Consider the following 17,130-nt stretch of genomic DNA (forward strand, 5'->3'; position numbering starts at 1 on the left):
GACTCAACTCTATGAAAATGGTAGGAGCACTTCAATTATATGTATCTGATTTTTGTGTTGCTTTCAGGTAGGATCTCATGAAACCCAGGATGGCCTTGATAAGTAGTTGATGACGACCTTAAACCTCTGTGCTTCCTGCCTCCACTTCCCGTGCTCTGGGATGGCACATATACATCACCATGGCCGGCTCATTTAATCCTTTATAGGAAAGGGATAGAGAAGGTAAAAAAAAAAAAAATCATCCAAAGGAGTCTTAATTAGTGGAATATAAAACTTTTTTTAACCAAACAAATATTTCAAGAATAAATGATTCCAGAGATACAAAGAGAAAAAAAAACAAAACAGTGAGATTGGTATTATACTTGTAAAGCCAGATGGACATGAGCCTCTATAAGATCTTCTGTGAAGTGCCTGGGATAAGTGGCCTCAAGGAAACTCAGACATGGGAGGTTTCCACTGGTTTTTCCACTAGGGAAAAGCCCACATCCTACCCTACACAGGAAGTAAGAAAACAGCAAGTGGTGATGCTCACTGCCGGTATAGGTCAGAGAAAACCCAAGAGAGATTCCTAAAATGGTGAGGGCTGAAAGAGGACTAGAGTAAAAACACCAGCCATGTTCTCTGAGAAAAGGAAGGGGAGTCCCTGCAGTCAATGAGTTAAAATCTGGTACCTAATGTAGTAAATACAAACTCTGTGAAAGTCATTACAAAGTTCCATCAGGCGTCTACATCGGGGAAGAGAGAACCGAGTACTTCCTGATTCACTCCCTGCTGCTCTAGACACTTTTCTGGATTCAGTAGCTAAGGACAGGACCCTGAACACATTCCATCACTGGAAGAGAGGGAAGCCAGGGCAACGCCTCAGTTCCCTGCTTTGGGCAGGGCTCCAGGCCCTAGACAGGTGGCTCAGACAGGGGGAGATCGGGAACGGATGGGTGAGCTGGTCAGGTAGGAAGTGTAGGGACCATCCCCAAACACGTTGGCATAAGAGGACTTGAGAAACTGGACGTAGTTCTGCATGCTGCGGTTGGTGCTCTCCGACTGCTCCAGTCGGTCTTTCAGGTCCTGCAGCCGGCTCTGGTAACGGCGGTCTGCCTAAGAGAACAAGCCGAACGGGGCATGAGTGTGAGATGTCCCCAGTAGGAAAACTCAAGAGGTCTACAGGACTGGGCTTACAGACATGTGTGGACATGCCCAGCCGTTTATGTGGGTCCTGGGGTTCCCAAGCAGGCCCTCATGCTTGTACAGGAAGTGCTCTACTGAGCCATCTTTCAGCCCTAGTTTGTTGTTTTTAAGAGACAATGATTATTTCACAGGCTGGTCTCACTCTCAAGCAATTCTGAGTCCCAAGTAACTAGAATTGTAGATGTGTGCCATTGTACCCAGCATGTTTTTTTGTAGTTGTTGTTTTTGTTTATTTGGCTTTTAGAGGTAGGGTCTCACTCTAACTCAGGCTGACCTGGAATCCACTATGTAGTCTCAGAGTGGCCTTAAACTCTCGGTGATCCTCTACCTCTGCCTCCCAAGTGCTGGTATTAAAAGTGTATGTCACCATGCCCCAGGCCAGCATTTTTTTTTTTTTTTTTTTTTGAGGTAAGGTCTCACTCTAGCTCAGGCTGACACCTGGAATTCACTATGTAGTCTCAGGGTGGCCTTGAACTTATGGCAATCCTCCTACCTCTGTCTCCTGAGTGCTGGGATTAAAGGCGTGTGCCACTGTACCTGGCTCAAACCTGGGTCCTTTGGTTTTGCCGAAAAGTGCCCTAACCATTTAATCCCCCAGCATGGTTTAAAAAATTTTTTTTTTCCAAGTTAGCATTCAAACTAGATAGTGCTAGAAAATATTATGTAGCTTGTTGGGGAAGCAGAGACATCAATGGTCTTAACTGGCAATGGACCCTTCAGGCTTCACGTCTGACCATTCAGACAAAATATGCCAACTGGAACAATGGTGGAATATCTGTTATGAGGGAAACCAACTACTCTCTGAATTTGAGATTTGCATCATTTATGCCTAGTGGAAAGCTTATGGTTGTTCACTCCTTTAATTCCAGCACTGGGGAGACAGAGGTAGGAGGATTACTGTGAGTTGGGCTGGAGTGAGACCTTATCTTGAAAAAACAAGAAAAAGTATATTGTCTGGTATGGTGGTGCATGCCTTTAATCCTAGCTCTTGAGAGGCAGAGGTAGGAGAATTGCTGTGAGTTTAAGGACAGCCTGAGACTACATAGTGAATTCCAGTCAGCCTGGGCTACAGACTCTACCTAAAAAAAAAAAAAAAAGGCGCTGGGTATGGTGGCACATACCTTTACTTTAATCCCAGCACTTGGCAGGCAGAGGGAGAAGGATCGCCATGAGTTCAAGGCCACCCTGAGACTACATAGTGAATTCCAGGTCAGCTTGGACTAGAGTGAAACCCTACATCGAAAAACAACAACAAAAAATTAAAAAATAAGCTTATGGATGGATAGGTTACAAGCCCAACAACATGCCCTCTAAATACTTATGTTTATGCCCATATACTAACGCTACTCTCACTTTATGTTACAGAAGCTTCCCTTTTCAGATGACAGTGACTACTGGAGGGACTCAAAACTTATTTAAGTGCTAAGAAGAAGAGACAGTGAAGTGTTCAGCACTAAGTGAGAGAGACATCTCTATCCCACCCTCCAAGGTTCAATTATCACTGCCGAAGAGTTGGTCAAAAAAGTTTAACAGCCAGACACGTGATGGTGTACACCTATAATCCTACCACTCGGGAAACAGAGGTAGGTAGAAAGATCTGTGAGTTTGAGGCCAGCCAGCCTGAAACTACAGAATGAATTTCAGGTCAGCCTAGGCTAAAGAAAGACCCCACCTGGACAGAACCAAGTCACAAAAAGAAGAAGAAGAGAGACTCATTGGAAAGAAGGGGTTCAGTGGAGTGGGGCAGGGGTAGGGAAGGAGGACAAAGGAAGGTGGTGGGAGGAGAGTATGATAAGAGTATGATCAGGTTATCAATAAAATGTAAATAAAATATATATGAAGGTTAAAAATGTTCAATTGTACAATTTGACATGGGATATAAAGAATACCTTGTAAAGCTATTATTTTATATTTTTCTTTATTTTACTCTGAGAGAGAAATAAAGAGGCAGATAGAGGGGGAGGGGGGAGAGGGGAGAGAGAGAGAGAGATTACGCCAAAGCCCCCAGCCACTGCCAACAAACTCTGGATGCATGTGCCACCCTGTGTGTATCTGTCTTATGTGGGTAGTAGGGGATCGAACCCGGTTTCGTAGGCTTTGCAGGCAAGTACCTTACCTGCTAAGCCATGTCTCCAGCCCCCATAAAGCTTGTTTGTTTGCTTTTTTTTTGAGGTAGGGTCACACTCTAGCCCAGGCTGACCTGGAATTCACTATGTAGTCTCAGGGTGGCCTCAAACTCATGGCAATCCTCCTACCTTTGCCTCCCTAGTGCTGGGATTAAAGGTGTGAACCACCATGCCTGGTCCCCATAAAGCTATTTTTTTTTTTAAATTTTTATTTATTTATTTATTTGAGAGTGACAGACAGAGAGAAAGACAGATAGAGGAAGAGAGAATGGGCGCGCCAGGGCTTCCAGCCTCTGCAAACGAACTCCAGACGCGTGCGCCCCCTTGTGCATCTGGCTAACGTGGGACCTGGGGAACCGAGCCTCGAACCGGGGTCCTTAGGCTTCACAGGCAAGCGCTTAACCACTAAGCCATCTCTCCAGCCCAAAGCTATTTTTTTAGAGAGAAAGAGAAAGACAGAATTGGTGCACTAGGGCCTCAGCCACTGCAATCGAATTCCAGATGCGTGTGCCACCTAGTGCGCATGTGCAACCTTGGGCTTGCCTCACCTTCGGTGTCTGGCTTACATAGGATCTGAAGAGAGATCAAACATGGGTGCTTAGGGTTTGCAGGCAAGTGCCTTAACTACCAAGTTATCTTTCCAGCCCTTGTAAGGCTATTTTAAAAGAAGGATCTAGCTGGAGAATGTAGCTCAGTCCAGCATGTACAAAGTCCTCAGTTCAAATAAAGCCTAAGGACCCAATTTTGATTGTCCAGATCCCACTTAAGCCAGATGCACATGGTGGTGCATGTGTCTGGAGTTTGTTTGGATGGCTAGAGGCCCTGGCACACCCATTCTCAATCTCAATCTCTCTGTCTCAAATAAATAAGCAATAAATCTTAAAAATAAAAAGGGGGCAATGAAGGGATGGCTTAGCAGTTAAGGCATTGCCTGCAAAGCCAAAGGACCCAGGTTCGATTTTCCAGGACACACATTAATCAGATGCACAGATGGCACATGTGTCTGGAGTTTGTTTGCAGTGGCTAGAGGCCCTGGTGTGCCTATTCTCTTTCTCTCCCTCTCTCCCTCTCTCCTTGTTTCTCTCTGTCAAATAAGTAAATAAATTAAAAAAAAAAAAAAAAAAAAGGAGGGCTGGAGGGATGGCTCAGCAGTTAAGGCACTGGCCTACAAAGCCAAAGGACCCAGGTTTGACGACCCAGGACCCACATAAGCCAGATGCACAAGGTGGGGCATGTTTCTGGGGTTTGTTTGCAGTAGATGAAAGCCCTGGTGTGCCCGCCCTTCCTTCCTTCCTTCCTTCCTTCCTTCCTTTCTCCCCCCCCCCCACCTCTCTCAAATTAAGTACACAAGAATATTACAGCTGGGGGTGGTGGCACATGCCTTTAATCCTAGCATTTGGGAGGCAGAGGTAGGAGAACTGCCATGAGTTTTAGGCTAACCTGAGACTACAGAATGTATTCCAGGTGAGCCTGGGCTAGAGTGAAACCCTACTTCGAAAAACCAAAATAAAAAACAAAAACAAAGTGATTTATCTTGGATATCCTTAAATAGTAGAAGTGACTAGAGACTATTAAAACTGTAATTCATGGGCTAGAGAGATAGTTTAGTGGTAAAGCACTTGCCTACAAAGCCTAAGGACCCATGTTTGACTCTCCAGATATCATGTATGTCAGACACACAAAAGGTGAGGCAAGCACAAGGTCGCACTTGCCCACTAGGTGGTGTAAGCATCTAGAGTTCGTAGCTATGGTCCTGGTGTGCCAATTCTCTCTTTTTCTGTCTCTCTCTGAAAAAAAATTTAGGGGCTGGAGAGATGGCTTAGCGGTTAAGGCGCATGCCTGTGAAGCCTAAGGATCTAAGTTCGATTCTCCAAGTCCCACATAAGTGACATGCACACGGCAGCGTATTCATCTGGAGTTGCTGGAGGGCCCTGGCATGCCCATTCTCCCTCTCTCCACCCCCCCATCTCCAATAAATAAATCTTGTTTTAAAAAATTTAAAAAGCCGGGTGTGGTCGTGCACACCCTTAATCCCAGCACTCGGGAGGTAGATATAGGAAGATTACCACAAGTTCAAGGCCACCCTGAGACTACATAGTGAATTCCAGGTCAGACTGAGCTAGAGTGAAACACTATCTCCAAAATAGTAAAAATAAAATTTAAAAGTTTTAAAAAACTAAAACAACAACTGCAATTCACAGAAACACTGGACTCTGCCTGGAATCCCTAAGGAAACCCAGTGCTGCCCATTTTTCTGCTTTGCCCTGACCCCTAGCCAGACTCACATCATCACGACTCCGCCGCAGCTGGCCAAGTTCAGTTTTGGTCCTGCTCAGCTGGGTCTCAAGGTCCAGGATTTTGCTGTGGGCTGCTCGTTCCTTAGAGAGTCCCTGCTCCTTGGTTTGTTCCACCTGCACAGAAGGTAGGGATGGGGTCTGGCTATCCTGGTACCAGGACACTGGGAAAGAGAAGGTTGGCTACTCCTACTACCCAGTCAGAGACACTTCTTACACATCACTGTGGAAAATGTTCTCTGGAGACTTGAGACAAGAGATGACTACAGGTCCCACTCCTGCCATCCAGCTTTGCCTACCCTTTCCCAGCATCCCATGAGTTATAAGGTTAGCAAGGAAATGAGCAGTCATTTATAAAGGGCTGAGCTCTTTACAATACTCATTTGTCTGTCAAAACAAATTTAAGTAGGATAAGAGATGGCTTAGAAGTTAAGGTATTTGCCTGCAAAGCCAAAGGATCCAGGTTTGATTCATAAGCCAGATGCACAAGGTGGCATATGCGTCTGAAGTTTGTTTACAGTGGCTAGAGGCCCTGGCACACCCATTCTCTCCCTCTCTCTCAAATAAACAAATAAATGAATAAAATTAAACAAAAAATAAATTTAGGAGGAAGGTATTACTAAACACCCATTCTTGTTTAATATTTTATTTATTAGCAAGCAGAGAGAGAGAGAGACAGAATGGGCACATTAGAGCCTCCAACCACTTCAAACGAACTCCAGATGCATGTGCCACCTTGTGTATCTGGCTTTATATGGATACTGGGGAACTGAACCAAGATCGTTAGACTTTGCAGGCAAGTGCCTTAACTGCTGAGCCATCTCTCCAGCTCCCAAATACTCATTCTTCAGATTGGAGGATAGGCTGACAAAGGTTAGCTTACAGAGCTATCTAGAGAAGTTCTGAGACTGACCTGCCTTCTGGCATCTTCAATGGCACTCTCCAGCTGCCTCGCCAAGGACCCACATTCTCGGGTTTTCTCCTCTAGCCTCAGCTGGGCCTGGTGGATTGCCTCCTCCCTCTTGGCAATCACCTGTAGGAACTCGACATTCTGGGCACTGGTCGCCTCCAGCTTCCTATATGAAAGCACTCAATCAGACCCTACAATAATCTCTGTCTTGTTCCACTGCCAGGGGGCTGCTGCCACCTCTGGACTGGGGATTATCATCACGGCAAGAATCTCCGGGGAGGCACGGGAACAAACTAGAAAAACACTGAAGATCAGCAAGTCTGGTCAAAGGACAGCGTGAAGGAGCAAGTGTGATTGAGCGCACTGAATGTGCACTGTGCTAGCGTTGACACACGGAACACAGCAGCCTGTGGTTCAGGAAAGGCCGGCCATTATCATCCTCACTCCAGAGATGAAGGAACTGAACCCCAAGGAGGGGAGGTAACTGGCCTAAAGTCAACACAGCTGGGAGGTCTGTAGCCAAACCCCGGCTCAGCAAAGGGCCATCAGCAGAGCCACACAGCATATTATGTGACAGTTATGGACCAGCTGAAGCCATTCCAGTGCACACTGTCCTCACAGCTCTTCCAGAACATCTTCCAACTTAAGGAGCCCTGTAAGTCCTGTTGGAGCCAGCTGTTTCCCAAGCCAGCAGGGCCAAGCAGAGGTGGAGCCTCTCTGTTGACCACACGGGCCACCTGACACACTTAGGGCCCTAGCACCTCTGAAATCCAGGCTCCAGCCTTTTTCTTTTCTTTTTTTTTGGTTTTGAGGGGGGGAGGTTGAGACAATGAGGTGTTTTTACAGAGCTCTAGCAGAAGATACAGGTCTAAATAGCAGCTTTAGTAGGCACCAGCTGTGTAGGAAAGTCACAACCTCTCTCTGAGTAGTTTCCTCAAATGTAAAGTTGGGATGGACTGGGATCAGTAAAGTGCTGGCCTTGCAAGCGTGAGGACCTGAGTTTAATCCCCAGAAGCCACATAAAAATATCAAGCATGTTAGCTATAAGCACTACAGAGGCAGAGACAGGTTGATCCCTGGGCTCACTGGCAGGTCAATCTAGCCTAATTGGAGAGCTCCAGGCTAATCATATCCTGTCTGTAGGAAGAAAAAAAAAGGTAGGGGCTTAGTGGTTAAAGGTATCTGCTTGCAAAGGCTGACAGGATTTGTTTCCTAGTACCCATGTAAAGCCAGACATACAAAGTGACACACGCATCTGGAGTTCATCATGTGCAGCAGCAGGAAGTCCTAGTGTCACTATACACTCCCTTCCCCTCTCTTTCTCTTTCTCATTCTTAAATAAGATTTAAAAAGAGGGCTGGAGAGATGGCTTAGCGGTTAAGCACTTGCCTGTGAAGCCTAAAGATCCCAGTTCAAGGCTCAATTCCCCAGGACCCACGTTAGCCAGATGCACAAGGGGGACGCACACGTCTGGAGTTCGTTTGCAGTGGCTGGAGGCCCTGGCACGCCCATTCTCTCTCTCAATCTCTCTCTCTCTCCCTCTTTCTCTGTCACTCTTAAATAAATAAATAAAAATTAACAAAAAAATTTTAAAAATAAGATTTAAAAAGAAAACAGAAAGGCACATGAAGCTGGGCGTGGTGGCGCACACCTTTAATCCCAGCAAATGGGAGGCAGAGGTAGGGTCTTGCTGTAGCCCAGGCTGACCTAGAATTCACTATGTAGTCCCAGGGTGGCCTTGAATTCAAGGCGATTCTCCTACCTCTGCCTCCCAAGTGCTGGAATTAAAGGCGTGCACTACCATGCCCAGCTACTAGCCTATCTCGAGCATCTCTCTATGCCAGCCAATGTCCTCAGTCCCCTACAGGTATGCTCACGCTGCACTGGCCACAGCTCCATTAGCTAGGCTATTTGCCCTACACTGATCCATCTTCCTTGAGATGAAGAAACAAGAGTCAGAGAAATTCAATGACTTGCTCAAGGTCACAACGCAGGTTAGTGGCAGAGCTGGGACCCAAGGCCAGGACTTGTAATTCCAAAAGGTGTATGCCTCACCTCTGATTGCCTTAACAGTTGATAAAAATCAGATGAGAACCATTATGCGAAGGCTGATCAGGAACACAGGGCAGGAAAGTGGGTGATGCCCCTGTTGTAGTGTGCTGTCTACCCTGTTTGAACCAGGCCCTGCTGGTTGACTTGGCCCAAGCATGCCTCTGAGATAGTGATGCCTAAGTGTAGGCTTGTCCTTGATCACACCATCAAAGGGCAATCCCTCCAGGCTGACACCCCCTTCCTCTCTCCAAGGCTTACCACTGAAATGGAAGCAGCTCTTCCTCTGAGGTCTGCCTAGCACCTTTCAGGGCCTTGAGTCCCTCAAACACTTCTGCACACTAAGCACAAAGCTGCTAAGTGGCTGAAGTCTCAGGTCCTAGGAAGAGGACAGAGATGGGACCAAGTGCCTCTAACCTCTCCAGTTCATCCACCTTCAGACTCAGTTGTTTATTTTCCTTCTGGGAAGCCTGCTGTTTCTCTCTCGCCATCTCCAGCTTGTCTCCCTGATGTTCGATCTAAAATGACAGGAACACAGACTGGTTTACCAAGAAAATTGACCTTCTCCCCATGACCTGTCATCCACACCCAGGGAAAGAGGCATGCTTCCCTCTGTAGATGTCCAAGTTCGCAGCATAACCTGGAAGAGGAGAGGAGAGCTGGGACAGGGTTGTCCCACTCCAAAGACTTTCACACACTGGGAGAAATCAGGCTGGATGCTGAAGAAACACAACCATGAAGCTTTCTGGATCAGAAGAGCCTTCCCTCCCCAGAGGCCCAGCTGAGACTGAGGCACACATGAGAAAGTGGAAGCACACAGTAGACTATAAGTGCAAAAACCATGAGCAGTCCTCATTTTGCTATTGGTAGCACTGATGTCATCACCCCTTAGCTGGGGACAATACAGCAAGGAAATAGGACATTATTGATTCCTTTAGACTGACAAATTTGATGTTACCTCAAGGACTGTTTTATGTAGGAGCCTCAAGTAACAAGGCCTAAGAGGCCCTGAGAATATTCAAGTTCAACAGAAAAGGAGGCAAGGGTCTGAGGGCATGGGCTTGGGAACCATGCAGAGCTGGCAGGCTCCAATTCCCATGGATAGCAAATAGCTCTTGACATTAGGGAATATCTTGTCCCCTCTAGGCCTTGGGCTGTTGTTGGGAAGTAACATGTATACCTCACTATGTTCCTGCAAGAGGAGCACAAAGTAGGTGCTCAAAAATAGTAGCTCCTTTTATGGTCATTCCAATGAAATAGGCCGGGAGAGGGTTCGAAGAAGCAGGGCATGGTGGCACACGACTATAATCCCAACACTCGAGAGGTGGAGGTAGGAGATTTAAGGGTTCAAGGCCAGCCTGAGCCACATGAAATCCTGTCTCAAAAGCAAAAAACTAGGGCTAGAGGAATGGCTTGGTGGTTAATGTGTTTGCCTGCAAAGCCAAAGGACCCAGTTTCTATTCCCCAGGACCCACTTTAGCCAGATTCACGAGGGGACGCACATGTCTGTTCATTTGCAATGGCTGGAGGCCCTGGTGTGCCCATTCATTCTCTCTCTCTCTCTCTCTCTGCCTCTTTCTCTGTCAAATAAACAATTAAAAAAAAAAAAAAAACTAGCTGGGCATGGTGACACATGCCTTTAATCCCACCACTTGGGAGGCTGAGGTAGGAGGATTGCTGTGAGTTCAAGACCAGCTTAGACTACAGAGTGAGTTCCAGGTCATGTTGGGCTAGAAGGAGATCCTGTTTTAAAAAAATAAATTAAAAAAATAAAACTAGGGCCAGGCGTGGTGCACACACCTTTAATCCCAGCACTCAGGAGGCAAACATAGAAGGATTGCCATGAGTTCAAGGCAATCCTGAGAGTACATAGTGAATTCCATGTCAGCCTGGGCTAGAGTGAAACACTACCTTGAAAAAACGAACAAACAAACCAACCAACCACACACAAAAAACTAGGGGCTGGAGAGATGGCTTAGCAGTTAGGGCATTTGCCAGCAAAGCCAAAGGACCCAGGTTTGATTCCCCATTACCCATGTAAGCCAGATGCACAGGGTGGTGCATGCATCTGGAGTTTGTTTACAGTGTGGCTAAAGGCCCTGCCACACCCATTCCGTCTATCTGCTTCTTTCTCTCTCAAATAAACTATCATCATTGTTATTATTTTTGGTTTATTGATTTTTCAATGTAGGGTTTTACCACTCTAGTCCAGGCTGACCTGGAGTTCACTGTGTGTTCTCAGGGTGGCCTAGAACTCACAGCAATCCTCCTACCTCTGCCTCCCAAGTACTGGGATTAAAGGCGCACGCCACAACACCCAGCATAAATAAATAGAATTTTAAAAAAGAAAAATAAATCTAAAGAGAAGACTAGGGCCCTGGCCAAGGTGGTAAATGAGTGGTATATGATATCGTGGACAACACAGGCAGTAGGCATGGTTTCAGTAGTCTGGAGGCAGACTGCTTCTGGACAAAGGGGCTGCTTGCTTCTGCAAGGCAGTGGATCTGTGAAGAACAAGGAGAGACAGTTAAAGCTAGAGAGAACAAAGGCGGCGAGGCTGGGGTCTGCTGGTCTCCTTTCTGTCGGGCAGAGGGCAGCAGCAAATGTGTAAGGCAGAAGCAGGCAGAGCACGAAGCACTTGGGTGGGTCAACAGCAGAAGGGCCCAAGCGCTCCAACACAGTGACGGCTCCTATAGCTACAATCACTTTGTGCAAACACGAAGCATTTGGCACACCAGACTTTTATTTCACAGCACTGATGATAGCTCACTCCTTTCAGAAATCGGCAGCCAAGAAAAAGGAAGTGGTCCTCCCTTGGGGGGTGTGCAGCTCATCTTGGTAGGCGGGACCCTGCTCGGGCCAGTTCGTGGGACCCTTTCTGCCAGTCCCTTACCCGGCTGCGCAGGTCTGAAATGATGGCTGTGAGGTCGATGTTCTTCCTCTCATAGCCCTGCAGCTGGTCTTGGCACTCAGCCAGCTTAGCCTCAGTGATCTTGAGGATGTCAGGGAGCTGTTGCAGGTCAGCCAGCTGGGACTGGAACTGCCGGCGAGCCTGCAGCACAAAGAGAACAACTGTGGGCTTGGGCCTGGCTGCCGACGGGATCACACAGAGTCCTTTAAAGTTAGAGCAGGCCTATACCTAGCCTCCAGAAGAAGATTCTAGGGAATCTATAGGCAGTATTATAGGCTGCCCTCCCCACAGGCCAAGTCAGGTATATAGTGGTCTTCTGTGGGACATAGTTAAGCCTGCCTTGCCCCATGGCCATTAATTTAGTCATCGAATAAACTGTGCAGCGAATACCAGGACTCAGTCACCATGCTTAGGGCTATCTTCAGTTACTTTTTTAGTTTGGGCAACAATAAAGTAGGCACTGCTGGGCGTGGTGGCACACACCCTTAATCCCAGCATTTAGGAGGCAGAGGTAGGAGGATCACCATGGGTTTGAGGCCACCCTACATAGTGAATTCCAGGTTGGCCTGGGCTAGAGTGAAACCTTACATCAATAAATAAATAAATAAATAAAATAAAAAACAATAATAAAGTAGACACAGTTGCAGCCACTAAGGACACTAAGGGTCCAGGGAGCAAAATTATGCACCCAATATCACTCAGCTAAAACCCTGGAAAAGCTAGGATTAAGTCTAACTTTAAAGCTCCTGGGAAGGTAGCTACCATGCTGCCAGCCAGAGGAAAATAGATATCTAACCCTGGTTCATTCATTCTTTTATTTTCCCCATTCTTTCTTTTTTATAATATTTTTATTTATTTATTTGTAAGCAGAGAAAGAGAAGAGGCACACCAGGGGCCCCTGCCCTGCAAATGAACTGCAGATGCATGTGCCTCTCTGTGCATCTATCTGTCTTATGTTGGTACTGGGAGTCAAACCTGGGTCTTTAGGATTTGCAAGAAAGCACCTAAACCACTGAACAATCCTTCCAGACCCCCTGGTTCATTTTTGTACTTTAATAAAGAGACTAAGGAGGCTGGAGAGATGGCTTTGCAGTTAAGGCGCTTGCCTGCGAAGCATAAGGATCTAGGTTCGATTCTCCAGGCCCCACAATAAGCCAGATGCACAAGGTGGTGCATGCATCTGGACTTTGTTTATGGTGGCCAGAGGCCCTGGTGCGCCCCTTCTCTCCCTCTCTGTCTGTGTTTCTGATAAATAAATAAAAGTAAATATTAAAAAAAAGTTAATAGAGACTAAGGACCAGAAAAAGGGAGTAAGCTGCCAAGGAAATTACTGGCTGAGCCTTATTCAACCTTTCCCCATGGTTACTTTTAGATAATCCTTACACCAGTCACCCAACATCATAAAAAGTATCTTTAGGAAGGGGATGGGAGGCATAGTCAGTTATGGATGGCACAAAATAAAGATTCCACTTGGGATAAAATAAGCCTGCCAAAGACCTGACAGACAAGTAGATGTGAGCCCACTTGGATGCTCCAAGCAGGAAAAACTTTTGATTTTGATTTGATTCAAGGAAATAGGAGAAAGAAAACTAGGAGGAAAAAAGTAGGCAAACAAAGCATACAAGAGTAAAAAGGAGAAGAGACAGAAAGAAAATAGAGCACATATGCTGGGTGGATCAGCACAATGGGAAAAATCAGTTATTCTGTGGTTCAAGGTCACAGTGGGGAAGGCAGGCAGGCAGGCAGGCAGGCAGGAAGTCAGGGAGGGAGGAAGGAAGGAAGGGGAGCAGTACCGCCTCGATCTCTTTGTTCATCTCATCTTTAAGGATCTTGTTTTCTTTGTCGCAGCGCTCTAGCTGGGCAGCCACTTCATCAGCCTCCAATCTGGTTTTCATCACCTAGGGACCAAACCACCATGGACCTTTTCAGGCAGAACCACCTGATACCCCACCCTTTCCCTGAGAGGCCTGATGCTGAGCCACCAGCCTGATGGGGTGTGTGGACACTGCGGGGGGGGGGGGGGGGCAGCCATTAGAGAGGCTTACCTGGCTCTTATAGTTGTCTATCATCCCCTCGTAGTTCTTCACCGACGCCTTCAGCTGCTGGACCTCTAGGTGGGCCTGGTTGAGCTTGTCCTCCATTGGGGCGAAGCTAGCCTACAGGAGTGGCTCAGCGTGAGCAACCACCAGGAAAGCTCCAGACCAGGGCCCTTCTCCCCTCCCCACTCTCCACACTCAATCTAATTGAAGAACCTGCAAATGAAAGGCTCCCCACTCAAACACTCATAGCAATTTTCATCAGAGAAGCTAGGAGTAAAACTCCTAATGTGACAGGCTGAAGTAGACAGAGACAAATAAACTACACTTTGTGTACCCAAAGCAGTAAGTAATCATCAAAGGAAATGGAGGGCTGGGTACAGCTAAGTGGAAGTAAGCTTGTCTAGCATGCTCAAGGCCACTGGGTGCAGGAAGGGGATGACTATAAAACCAAGATATATTAATCATATACCCAAGGCCCGAGATATGGCTATTTATCTATAGTTCTGAAAATATGAATGCATACGAAGGGGTTCACAGAAGTGCCCCAAAAGAGCCAAAGTAGGAGCTGGAGAGATGGCTCAGAGGTGTAAGGCACTTGCCTACGAAGTCTGTGACCCTGGGTTCAATTCTCCAGTACCCATGTAAAGCCAGATGCACAAAGTGGCACATGCATATGGAATTTCTCTGAAAGGGCAACAGGCCCTGGCACAACAATGCTCTCGCGCACTCTCTCTCTTGCGCGTGCGCTCCCCCCCCCTCTCTTGCAAATGAATAAAAATATTTTCTCAAGGCCAGGAATGATGGCATATGCCTTTAATCCCAGCACTTTGGAGGCAGAAGTAGGAGGATCACTGTGAGTTTTTAAGGCCAGCCTGAGACTACATAGTGAATTCCAGGATTCCACGTTAGCCTGAACTACAAGGAGACCCTACCTCCTCAAAAAATAAATAAATAAATAAATAAATACAAGTTTAAAAGATATATATGTATATGTATTTTTTTTTCAAGAAGGGTGTGGTGATATATGCCTTTAATCCCAGCACTGGGGAGGCTGCGGTAGGATTGTCATGAGTGCAAGGTTAACCTAGGACTACAGAGTAATTCCAGGTCAGCTTGGGCAACAGTAAGACCCTATCTCAAAACAACAACAAAATTTTCTTTAAAAGAACTAAGTTTAATTTCAAAGTCAGTTCTGAGCTGGAGTGATGGCTTAGTGGTTAAGTATCCAGATAAGGCAGATGCACAAAGTGGCACATGCTTGGAGTTCATTTGCAGTGGCTAGAGGCCCTGGTATGCCCGTTCTCTCTCTCTCTCTGCCTGTCTCTCTCTTCCTCATAAATAAATAAATAAGATACAAGCCAATTCTATCTTGTGGGCATGGGCTCAGTGCATCATATAAACATTTCACAAGCATTATCCACATTCTGACCAGGACATCATCTCTCCACTCAGGGAACTGTAACAATAAATGAAGAATCTCTCACACACTCACCTTACAGCTTCTAACAGGAAGAATCAGGACTTGAACCCAGATCTCACTAACTCCCATTTAATTACACCACTGCTTCCACGCCCTCTGAAGAACCTCTGGCTCATCTCTGAGCCCAGCCCTCCTCTGGTCCCCACTATTCTCTGCCCAACTGCTCTCACAGCTCCCCATCAACCTTCAGCCTCTCATTCTCCAGCTTGAATGCGGAATACTCGGCCGTCTGCCGGTGCAGTCTCTCCACCAGGCTGTCCCGGTCTTCCCTCATCTTCTCTTCCAAAGTTTGTTGCTGGTTTACAAGATCTGTTACCCGGCTGGAAGGTCATAAAGTAACAGCAGAGAGCGTCAATTCCACAGGTTCTCAGGAGTCCAGGTTATTGTGGGTCAGGGAAGTGCCCCCCAGACCACTCTGAGTCAGGATATGCTGCCTGATTACTCCTCAGTCTCCACACCAAGCAGCAGCTTTCCCACATTTGTGTCCCGCCTTCCCATAATGTCCTTTAAGATTTGTCTCCCATGACACTCCTTCCAAGAAGCCACCTTCCCTTTAGTCATAAGCAATGAGTCAGTATGTCCACAGTCCTCCAAGCTTCCCCAGCACCTCCTGTCACTCTTGGCCCACCTATTCTTGGTGTTAGGATAGATTTCTCTATAACCTTTTTTTTTTTTCTTCAAGGTAGGGTCTTGCTTTAGCCCAGGCTGACCTGAAATTCACTATGTAGTTTAGGGTGGCCTCAAACTCACAGCACTCCTCCTACCTCAGCCTCCCAAGTGCTGAGATTAATTAAAGGTGTGTGCTACCATGCCTAGCTACAATCTTTCCGCCAACTTCTAGGTTGGTGGTCAGGGATTATTGCCCAGGCATCCTACATCAGCACACTGTCCCCAGCAAGGGGCTTGTTCCTATGAGTGAACACCTAGTTAGCCCAGACAAGGACTGCCATGAGTATGAGTCAGAGAGGAGTAAGTGATAGCAAAAAAGGCAGTGAGGAAGCTGGCTGGCTGTCCTGTCCTGCCCTGGCTCCCTTCTCCCTCAGTCTCTCAGCAAAGACCAATAACTGTGTCTGCATTGGAGTCCCAGGGCTCAGATGCTTACCTACCTCAAATTCAGGACCAACCTAGAACCTTTGTCTATAGTCAGTGTTTCGTTTTTTTCTCTCGAGGTAAGGTCTTCCTCTAGCCCAGGCTGACTGACTGGAACTCACTATGTAGTCTCAGGGTGGCCTTGAACTCATGGTGATCCTACCTCTGCCTCCCAAGTGCTGGGATTAAAGGTGTGTGCCACCACGCCCGGCCTCTCAAATGTTTTTCCTATTGTTCTTAACTATTGCCATGTAGGACATGAAACCCAAGGCCTTTCAAATGCCAGACAAGTGCTCTACATTGGGCAATGATGCCACTTGTGTTTTCAGTACTGCTGACTTAAAAGTCTACCATTCAGCAAATACTGAGCACTGCCTAGGTATAAGTCAACATATCATTTTACCTGACAGCCAACTACTCAGCCTTACAAGCCCATTTCAGACTTTCCCTGTCTGGACACCTCTTCTCCAATTCCTCTCATCTGGACCACATAGCCTTCCTTATACCTTAATGATCTCTTTTCTTCTAGAACATAGAGATTCCCCATTTCCTAAGCATAGTACCCAGTACATGGCAGGTTCTCAGCAAACATTTGCTGACTTGAGTTGACTATAGCAAAGGCACTTCCCCAAGAAAGGCTTTTCTTCAGAGAACAAGAATGAGGACAGTGGTGTGCTCACATCCTGATGTACAGACTGGGGACAGGCTTGGGCCTCTGTGCTGGAGAAGCCTGCTCCCTCATGGGATCCTGTGAGTAAGGTAGGAGCCCAGAGCTAGACCCAGATTCTGGTCAGGAAACCAGGCTCCTTCCTCCTGCACTGGAAAGCTCCTCAGCATCCTCTCCTACCATGAAGACGTACTCATTTAGGACGATGATTTCTAACTCGAGATCTCCCTTGTCTTTCACAACCTGGTTGTAGCGGCTCCTCCATGACTCCAGAGTAGATAAAGCTTCAGCGACATACAGGTCCTGGGAACACAGGACAGTGGGCATGTCAGCCTGGTATCAATATACGGGCTGCGAGGAGGGCTGGGCTCACCTAGATA

The 17,130-nt window shown here is 46.9% G+C and overlaps 1 protein-coding gene across 9 annotated transcripts in view; it reads right to left on the bottom strand.

The window, feature by feature from the left end:
• Positions 1-257: 257 nt before the first annotated feature.
• The window catches only part of Odf2 (outer dense fiber of sperm tails 2), a 66,702-nt gene continuing 49,829 nt past the window's right edge, over positions 258-17,130 (bottom strand). For 7 of the 9 annotated variants that reach the window (XM_045150851.1, XM_045150868.1, XM_045150836.1 and 4 more), the window contains 9 exons: positions 16,944-17,053; positions 15,179-15,314; positions 13,521-13,631; positions 13,269-13,373; positions 11,458-11,616; positions 8,982-9,082; positions 6,519-6,681; positions 5,597-5,722; positions 258-1,095 (listed from right to left, as the gene is read on the bottom strand). In XM_045150851.1, coding sequence (XP_045006786.1) covers positions 907-1,095; positions 5,597-5,722; positions 6,519-6,681; positions 8,982-9,082; positions 11,458-11,616; positions 13,269-13,373; positions 13,521-13,631; positions 15,179-15,314; positions 16,944-17,053 — 1,200 coding nt within the window. In that variant the 3' untranslated portion in view covers positions 258-906. Of the gene's footprint in view, positions 1,096-5,596; positions 5,723-6,518; positions 6,682-8,981; positions 9,083-11,289; positions 11,617-13,268; positions 13,374-13,520; positions 13,632-15,178; positions 15,315-16,943; positions 17,054-17,130 lie in introns of those variants that run through there. The other 2 variants (XM_045150882.1, XM_045150876.1) reach the window with 1 other exon arrangement.

Source organism: Jaculus jaculus, chromosome 1, assembly GCF_020740685.1.
Source record: "Jaculus jaculus isolate mJacJac1 chromosome 1, mJacJac1.mat.Y.cur, whole genome shotgun sequence".
NCBI classification, from domain to species: domain Eukaryota; kingdom Metazoa; phylum Chordata; class Mammalia; order Rodentia; family Dipodidae; genus Jaculus; species Jaculus jaculus.